At 40.0% G+C, this 9,838-nt stretch overlaps 3 protein-coding genes across 3 annotated transcripts; 1 reads left to right on the forward strand and 2 right to left on the reverse strand.

The window, feature by feature from the left end:
- Positions 1 to 994: 994 nt before the first annotated feature.
- On the reverse strand, positions 995 to 1,759 carry LOC112184034 (E3 ubiquitin-protein ligase RNF43). The gene has a single exon (XM_024322333.1). It carries the CDS (start codon positions 1,757 to 1,759, stop codon positions 995 to 997), a length of 765 nt encoding a protein of 254 aa, XP_024178101.1.
- A 4,064-nt stretch (positions 1,760 to 5,823) lies between these two features.
- On the forward strand, positions 5,824 to 6,640 carry LOC112184035. Its single transcript, XM_024322334.2, has 3 exons — positions 5,824 to 5,966; positions 6,077 to 6,297; positions 6,377 to 6,640. The coding sequence occupies exons 1-3, from the start codon at positions 5,862 to 5,864 to the stop codon at positions 6,588 to 6,590; spliced, it is 540 nt and encodes a 179-aa protein (XP_024178102.2). The 5' UTR covers positions 5,824 to 5,861; the 3' UTR covers positions 6,591 to 6,640.
- A 553-nt stretch (positions 6,641 to 7,193) lies between these two features.
- Positions 7,194 to 9,838, reverse strand: LOC112184036. The gene is made up of 2 exons (XM_024322335.2): positions 8,746 to 9,838; positions 7,194 to 8,245 (listed from the first exon to the last, which is right to left on the reverse strand). Exons 1-2 carry the CDS (start codon positions 9,836 to 9,838, stop codon positions 7,194 to 7,196), a joined length of 2,145 nt encoding a protein of 714 aa, XP_024178103.2.

Here is a 9,838-nt window from a genome sequence, read left to right on the forward strand (position 1 = left end):
ACCTCTACATTAGAGCTATATGATGTTGTACACAGTCATCAACCGGAAAACTGACGACAGGTCTTCAGGCAACAACAACAATCCAGGATTTCCAACATCCTAATTTTCTTCAAGGATTGGAATGTCGACAAGTAAAAGCATGAGCTGAATCTCCCTTTAAAGATGCAACAGACACACTCAAAATTTGACAATAGATGAATAGATCAAAGAAACAGAAAACAGACACAGCATTTTGTGTTTTTAGCTAGAACAGCTGTAGCAATTCTAATAGGATGACTTGCACAAAAGATATGATATGAATGAGAGGGATCCACACAGGCATGTGTAGTTGCAAATAGCAAACACATATATTCTGCTAAACAGTCTTAAATCTATTTTGAGTAAGAATTTTCAGCACCAAACCCTGCTTCTCTGGTTGTAGGATGAGTACCAGAAGCATAGATTACAAAATATAATAAGCTCACTCACCAATTGATTACAAAATATAATACCCTCAGATTCCAAAGTCCAAACTCTAAGCTTGAGATGAGATGACCGTGGTGCTATAAATTCAATAGGGACATGAGTCAAGAATCTACTAAAAGAGACAGTAAAAAACTTGATGGACCAAATTTGAAAGAGTTGTAAAGCTAAAATTAAACTCACGGCACGGCAATCTCAGTGAAATCAAATCGAGGATCAATTCCATCCAAAAATGCAGAGAGAGAGAGAGAGAGAGAAGAGAAATCTAATTTAAGAGTGCATCATGAGCTATTATCTGGTTAAACTTGAAAGCAAAGAGAATCAACCACAAACAAGGTAAGCAAAACAACTAACACCCAATTGTATAACATTTCGGATATTTCAAGAAAAAGAAGAAGCTTTAGTGATGCTAAACAGGAAAACAGAAACAAAAATGGCAGCTTTTCATTAAACATTATACATATACAAAAATGGCTTACAATACAATCAGTAGGCTACAGAGTGGAGATGGTGATGGTGATGACCCATCAGCCTAACTAGCCCTAAACCTCTTCCACCACCCCCGCCTAAACCCTACGCGGAGGAGGCGGGGTTTTGAGGGTTTGCCCAATTGGGCTTGGGAAATTGGGCCAGGGTGTCGGCAAATGGGACACAAATGACTCTTGTTCAGCCACGGGAGAATGCAGTTTTTGTGATAAATGTGGGAACAGGGCAAGCGAGCAACACCGCCACTTTGAGCTTGGGCTTGTGAAACGCCCTCCAAACAAATAGAGCATGATGGAGGAGGGACGATGTCTCCAACTGATGTCACTTTCCCCAAACCCTCAAAATGCTCCGAATCGGTCTTCTTGATATGCTCCACCATGGTTTGGTGGTCTTTCAAACTATCGAAAATGAACACAGTCGATTTCTGGATGGTGACAACGACACCCTTGGCCTTTTCGAGCAGCCGAAACACCTGTTCAACAATCGTTGCCTGCTGAGGTTGAGGCACACCCCACCCCGAAAGCTTCCGACCCAGTTTGCTTGAAAGGCTGGGTCTTGAAGATAAGTCGTCGTTGATGGTCGAGCGACCGTTGAGGTGAAATTGGCCGTAAACGACGGCGTTTGGATCCCCAACCCAGCAGCTTCCTCTCGACGTTTGGACCACAAAGTTGATCTGAATCGAGTCTTTTGACATCATCCCGTCGCCCTGTGACACGTGGCTGTAAAGATATTTGATCTGCCTCTGCTTGCTCGGAGAACGCCGACCTGCTGCCTCCGGCGGCGGTAGGCTGTAACTGAGACTGGAGGGCATGATGTAGATCGGATAAAGATTAAAGAGGGAGGAGAAAAGTAGAGAGCTAGATTCAAGAGAGAGAGAGAGAGATAGTGGTGTATTTCCATTACACGGGTGACGGGCCTCTATTTATAATAAGGGATCCCGGGGAATCCTATTTCAATTAGGGTTTGGGATATTTCCTTTTTTCCTATTTCAATTTGCCCTATTTTAATTATGGGTTTTTTACCAATAACTACAAATAACTACATATATTTACCACTAGCAAACTACAAATCCAATAACCCGTGCGGCCTACAATCGTAACGGCCCGTTAGCCCATTGTAAATAAAAAAACACTCAAATATTATGAAAATTACGAAGGATGCCACTGAGACTCACCTGAGCTATTTCTCCCAAAATCAAAGCAGTTTCAAATTGAAACCGTCCTAAATCCAAAATCCTCACTAAATCGACATCTCGGACTCCGGCGAAGCTTGGCGGCGAAGTCAGGCAGCGAAGCAGGCGGTGACTCCGGCGACGAAGAGGAACTGCTGAGTGTCAGTAGTATACTGACCCCCAAAACGAAGCCCCAAGTCTCTTCCGGCGAAGCCCTATCCAATTCCGAGGAGGAGGAGCCGATCAACGACTAGGATAACTCTCGCGGCTCCGATGACGAGGCCGCGCCGGCCGAGAACGACCATGACTTTAAAGAAGAGGTATATTTTCGATTAGGAGAGAATTCGGTTTGTTTACGGATTTATTAGGTTTGCATGTTGTTCTTGGGAGTTTTTTGATTGATTTTTTCTGCATGTTCCGTTTTCGGAAGCTAGAACTGAGTGTTGTCCTTTCCACCTTGAAGCAGTGATGCTCTGGTTCATGGATGTTATACCAGCAAGCTTTAGGATTAGGAGGCTTCAGATATGGAGGAGCTAGTGAGATAGAAAGCTGGATTTCAGTATAAATTTTGTGCTGTCCTCTATTGTTGTGAATGTTGACGTTCAAGTATTGTGGTGCTAATACGAATTTAATGCTCCATTGGCATTGTTGATTCACAGTACACTTGCTATTATCTTTTATAATGTATTATTCCTTGATTTTGTCATGCATGTAGATAGTGTTTTGAGAAATCAGAACAAATGAAGTTGAAACTAGGAGTATTCTTGCATTGGGAAGTTTTGAAAAATAAAAGTATTGCATTTTTGTGCACACTTTGTCATCCCTTCTTCTCTGTGTTGCCGATTGAGTTGCAGGATAGAGATAATGAAGTGAGCAAACGCGAGAAGGCCAGGCTAGTATACTACTGGGGGTCAGTATACTACTGGGAGTCAGTTCACCACTGAGGGTCAGTACACAGATATGGCAAAGAGGAAGGCTGCTGCAATAGACAAAGACGATGTACCGGTTGGAACAAAGAAGATGAGAGCACAGAGACCGGATTACATACAGTATAAGTGTAATCTGCATGCATTTTGGGCTACCATCGACACCCACCGAACAACGATTGGAAAAGAGGCTTTGGGGAAGCTAAAGAAGACGCCGTTCTGGGGCTTCATTAAGCCATTTTATGAAGAGGAGATCAAAAAGGATCAGATCTGCAAATCAGATGATCTTACAAAACGTTTGCTGCAGTTTTTTGATTCGGAAAATATGGTTTTCCAGTTTGGAGATAGTGAGTTCAAAATCACAGCTGCTGATGTAGAGGTTATATTTGGGATTCCAAACAAAGGAGAAGAGATAGATATGGCAGCGAGACAGTCAAAGGGTGACACAGAAATGATCAAAAAGCACTTCAACAAATGCGATCGTTGTGTAAGAAAAAGCGACATAGATGTTGCATTAGAAAAAGTTCTTCCTAAACGATCCAAACATAATGCAGATGATGTGGCAAGGTTGCTGATCTTGAGCCTTTTGGCCTCGTTCTTAGTATGCGCATCAGGACACACACTTGCATGGAACCTTGTGAATGTTGTTTGTTCAGATTTGAAAGAGTTGAAGAAGTACAATTGGGCAAAAGCAGTTGCCGATGCACTGGAAAGAGGGCTAGCAAAGGTGGAGAAAGACAAAACATGTGCATTGTCGGGATGCCTACTATTGATAATGGTATGCGTACATCAATAATGTTATTGTGCCTCAGTACTCTTTTTATTTTCCTTTACTAACTTGTATTTTTTTTTTTGGCAGTATTGGGTGTGCGACAAGACTGAAATAATGCCACCAATCCCCAACAGAGAAGAGTACAAGCCAACATTTGCAAAGTGGGGGCTTCCGAAGCTACATGCTTCAATGTTGGAAATCACTGACGAGTATTTTGAGGTAAAATAATACTACTGAATTTCAATACATTTAATTTTTTTTTTCTTTTGACATTCATTCTAAAAATTATTCATTGTCTCTGTTGGACTTTTTGAAACAGAGCTTGTTTGACAAGAGCAAAAACAGTGAAGAAGAGAATGAAATGGAAGTGGGTGATGAAGAAGTGAGGGAGGAGACGGATGAAGAAGAGGATGACATAGTAAGGGAGGAGATAGCTGAAGAAGAAGAGGATGAAATAGCAAGCACACCAACATTTGGTGAATGGGTAAGTTCGAACATACTGTGGTTCAATACTTTTATGCATTTTTGTTGGAGATATGACTAACATTAGAAAACAAAATTATCAGATGCCTCCTAGCAGCCAGGAGATGAAAGATAAACTGGAGAAAAGCAATGAAAACATGAAGGAAGTGTTGGACAGCCTTGACAAAGCTTTAAAATCAAAAATGAATGAGGAGAATTGGGAAGGAGCTCAAAAAATGGTAAAAAGGCTGAGGAGGATTCAAAAGAGATTGAAGAAGAGGATCAGCACGCTTCGACAAAAGATAAAGGCATTGGAGGATGAGAAATTTGAACAATATGAGGATGAAAGTGATAATCCTACTGAGGTGCAGCAGCATGCAAAAGAATCAGATGACCAAGAGCAACTACAGTCCGGAGCAAGTGGAAAACAGAAGGATGATAATCCTACTGAGGGGCAGCAGCTACAAATGGTAATTTACCAAGAGCAAGAACAAGGAAATGTGAACACTGATGCACAGACCGGTAAGTCCGGTAAGTGAGATTCTCACTCTCTTTCAATTAAATTTCAATCTCTCCAATAATTACACGTTTTAAATGGTAATCTTAGTGAGTTATTTAGTTTCAATATGTTTGTAACTGAGGCTCCTTTAAGTTTAGGTGATTTATGTTTGTATGGTGTAGAAATGGACGAGGCAACTTCAGTGATTATTGAATGCCTTGAAGACTTGAAGAAAGGGGAAGAGAAAGGAAAGAAAGCAGAAAATCCAGTGATAATGAAACTGAGAGGGGAGAATAGAAAGGACACAAAGGACTCCAGCAAATACATGTACGACACTCCTCCAGAAATAAAAGGGAAAAATGCTCTTAAGCGATCTCCATCAAAAGCTGCATATAGGCTGCATGGAGTCAAGTGCACTAGGATACATTGGAAAAACTTATCTCCCAAAGAACAAGAAATGATACAAAAGTTCTGGGAAGAAGCTGAAGAAGAGTAAGAACATAAACCAATCCTTACTAAGGGTCAGTAGCATTGTATATTAATGTTTTATATTGACATCAAACTAACACTTGCTATTGAAAAAAAATGCAGTGAACAGTTTTGGGATGGAGGACAGTTTGGGAGTGTCTCAAAGCCTGATGTGAAAACTCTACTTGAAGGATCGTCAATAAATTCCAATGTAAGTAACCTATTAACTTTACCGAGAGACTTATTTTTTTCCTTTAATTTATCAAGCATAAACTAAATGGACAATTTTTCTAAATGTTGTTTTGAAGGTGGTCAATGCTTACATAGACATAATCAAAGGCGATTTAGAGAAATCGGGCATTAGAAACCAAGGAATCATGACAACATATGTGTTGGTAAGTATGAATTTATGCATTGCTACTGACTGTCAATAGAATTGATTATAAAGGCTAGAAAACGTGCATAAATTTTGTTTTGTGTTGGATTCAGGATTCAGTGAGAGATACATCACCAAGATTGAAGTATAATAATGTCTTTGAACCCATGATGACTCTCTTAGGACACTGTGACAACATATTCATCCCATTGATCACGACTGAAGACTACCACTACACAATGCTTAGGTTGAACAAGAAGGCAAAAGAATGGATTCATTACAATCCAATGCGCAAAAGAACAAATCCTGAAAAAAGCAAAGGCTACGAGAATGCCAAAGAAGTGGTAAGTTTGATGGGTTATTTGATATTTGTTATGTGTATTGACCCTCAGTAGCTTGATGGGTTGTTTGAGATTTGTTCACTCCTATGGGTTAATTGCACTTTTATATACAGGTAGAAGCAGTGACAATGTGGATGCTTGATGTGAAAAAGTTGCACAAGCAGAACAAGGAGAGGAGGCTAAAATTTGTCAGAGTGGAAAAGAAGACAACAATATATGAGGAAATACAGATTGATGAAAATGCAGAGAAAACAATCGCTTGGATAAACAAAACTGATGTGGATAACTTAAAGCTGGTTGAAGACATGTATTGTGCACAGCAACCTGATAATTCGTAAGTGAAACAACAACGTTACTGAGTGTCAATACTGTTAAGTACATTGAGTGTCTTACATTTCTTTTTCATTTTGTAGGTTGGACTGCGGACCTTATATCCTACACTATATAGAGAATATAGCAAAGAACAGGCTGCAGATAAGCAAAGCAGATAGAGGCGTTTTGGTTGACAAGGTTTTGGGATTAGAAAGAGAAATCAAAGAAAGCTTGAAGAACATGAGAAGAACCATGGTGGAGAGGTTTCTTAACCATGACGAGGGCTGGTATTCGAAAGTAGGTTACACTCAGTAAAATGATAGATGAGGATTAGGATTTTTGTGGATGTGGATTTTTGTTTATGAGTTGAATGGATTTTGAGGAAAGTAAATTGACAGAAGCGGGCTTTTTGAAGTCTTCTTTACCGGTTAATGTTAATGGAATTCAACTTTGCTAATTTACTTTCAACTTTAATGGATCCATATACAATGGAAAGAACTGCAAGTCGTGCCTGTTAGAATGATACTGAAGCTCAGTAATAAATCTACGAACCTTCAGAATGATACTGAAGCTCAATACATTAAATCTATTGTACCCTTCAGCATGATACTGAAGCTCAGTACATTAAATCTAGTGTACCTCAGCATGTAATCCTAGATATGGTCTTCAAGTCTTGCTTTGAACGAAATCAATACTACAACTCAAGAATAATAATAAGAAAGTATAAAATGGATTATAACCGGCAAAAAAATTTCCTTAACATAAATCTTTAGAAAGCTACTGAACATCAGTAGACAGTCAATAGTCATAATCCTGTTGTATCTCAGCAGTAAATGAAAGAAAACTAAAGTTACTTGTGAAACTTTAGAAGTTCAATGAATCAAAAATCAGCAACAATTGCACCTAATTTCGACAAAATCATATTGGAACATTGCATGTCTTCCTATTATGCCTCCCCAATTGGCCACAACGGCCACACGTCCTCTCCTTTGAAGACACCTCGCCAACAGACTTGATACGTTTAGTCTTGGGCCTTCCTGGAGGTCTTCTAGTCAGTGGAGGTTTGACAGATGTGCTATCAGAGCATTGGACATAGCTCTGCTCAATATTGGGAATGGGCTTAATACCAAAGGAATAGCTCTTGAAATACTCCTCTTTAAAGTAATATCGTTCGATAAACGGGTAAACCACATATCCCGCTCGCTGGATGGCAGCAAGAGCATGAGAGCAAGGAAATGATTTAATCTGCCACTGACGACATGCACAAGTCTGGACCATTATGTCAACAGATGTTGAGCGTTCGGAGTGAACCTCATAAACAAACTCATCCGACCTACTAACTGTCCAATCTCTCCCTATTTCCATATTTTTAACAAGTTCAGCTTGCATTACAGGACAAAGAGGAAGACTCCACTTGCTTACCAATAGCTTCCTCTCAACCATCTTTGCCATCATCATCACGCGGATCTTCTCTAACATAGGAAAAATTGGGAGTTCCCGAGCCTTGAGAGTCCAACTATTAAAAGATTCCGCTGTACTATTGACCATCTCACCAAATCTATTACCTCGAAAGAAGGCATTACACCATTTTTCAACAGGTAGACCTCTAAGGAATTGCGCAACAAGATCCTTCCCCTCATCAAGAAGCTCCCTCAGGTTATAGTGATACTGACGCTCAGTAGATGAGTATGCAACCTTGTAAAACTTATCGACAATGGTGACACGGAGTGCACTGTTGTTATTACCCTTAAACAAGTTTTGGAGATTATTCTTCAAGTGATACAGGCAAAAGGAATGAGGAGACTCCGGAAAAACTCTAGCCAAGGAATTCATCAACCCTTGTTGTCGATCAGAAACAAAAGTAATGACTCTGCCTTGCGGGTCTAGAATTGTCTTCAAGATCCCAAAATACCAATTCCAATTGGCATCAGTTTCGGCATCAACAACGGCAATGGCAAAAGGGAAAAAACCTGAGGGAAAAAGAAACAAATATATCGCATCAAACGCTAAATTATGGAGGACAAAGAAAGCAGAAACATAAGACAATACTACTGAACCTCAATAACAAAGCTTAGATGACATTGTTTTGACGGAAACCCTAAACCCTAAACCCTAAACCCTAAAACCTAAACCCTAAACCCTAAACCCTAAACCCCAAACCCTAAACCCTATTATGAAGGACAAAGAAAGAGGGAACATAAGACAATACTACTGAACCTCAATAACAAAGCTTAGATAGGCATGACATTGTTTTGACCGAAACCCTAAACCCTAAACCCTAAACCCTAAACCCTAAACCCTAAACCCTAAACCCTAAACCCTAAACCCTAAACCCTAAACCCTACACCCCTAAACCCTACACCCTAAACCCTAATACTTTCATGACAAAAGTACTGTTCGTCAATAGCATTAGTCTACCATCCTTTCCACAATATGAATCACAAAAATAAAACAAAAATCATAATCATACCTTGATTACCATCCTTTCCTGTAGCTGAAAGAAGCTGACCCTTATACTTGCTCTTCAGATGTGCACCATCCACGAACAATAGAGGTATGCAAGACTTGAAACCCTCAATAACTCCACCAAAACAAAGGAAAAGCCTCTGAAAACGACCAGTGGATTCATCACACTCCAAAATAAAGCAAGACCCTGGATTACTCTCCATCACGGCATCACGATACCAAGTTAACATTGAATAGGAGTCCTCATCTGAACCGTGCAACTCTTTCATTGCTTTTTCTTTACCTTTCCATGCAACACGGTATGTAATATCAAGACCATAGTTGTTCTTTAACCTATCCATAATATCATGTGCCTTGAGAGAGGGATTTCCACGAAATTCATCATTAATGAGTGTCTTCACAATAGTAGAACTCAAAAGCTTATGCTTCTGCTGCCTCAGAACACCAGAACAAGTATGCACATTATTAAGCTGCCTAATATAGAAGAAATTATTAGCAGGGCATAGTGACGCATTGATGTACCATTTGCATCCCTCAGATAGCTTGTTGAAACATTCAGCAATTACCCTCCATTTGTCATTTCTCACATAGACAAAGACAAACCCAACCTCAATTGCATACATACACAACTTTTGCCGAAACTCCACAGCTCCACCTCTAAATTTTTGGTCCCCACACTTAATATACTCTCTCCACTGCTTAGACATGTAAACTTTGGGATCTTCAGGCCTAAAATCACCCAAATAATCAGGCTCCTCAATCACCGTCGATACCACTGACACACAAGAAGAAGCAGCAGCAGCGGCAGAACATTGAACTCCATCAGCAACACAATTTGCACCAAAATCACAAATCCTCACCAAAATGTCAACTGAAGTTCTCTTAAACTCAGCTAAAGACCTAAACATCAACCTCATATCTAAATCAGAATCGAGAGCACAAGAAGGGTAATCCGGAAGGGAATACTTCAACTCAAACAAGCCTGGCTTCAAACCCTTAAACCGCATGCAAATTTCATTGAAAAAATCGGAGAACCTTGTCGTACCATCAAGGAAGACCATCACAGTCTCTGACATGTAAGTGCACCTAGCTGTCAT

The sequence above is a fragment of the Rosa chinensis genome, chromosome 2 (genome assembly GCF_002994745.2).
Source record: "Rosa chinensis cultivar Old Blush chromosome 2, RchiOBHm-V2, whole genome shotgun sequence".
Lineage (NCBI taxonomy): Eukaryota > Viridiplantae > Streptophyta > Magnoliopsida > Rosales > Rosaceae > Rosa > Rosa chinensis.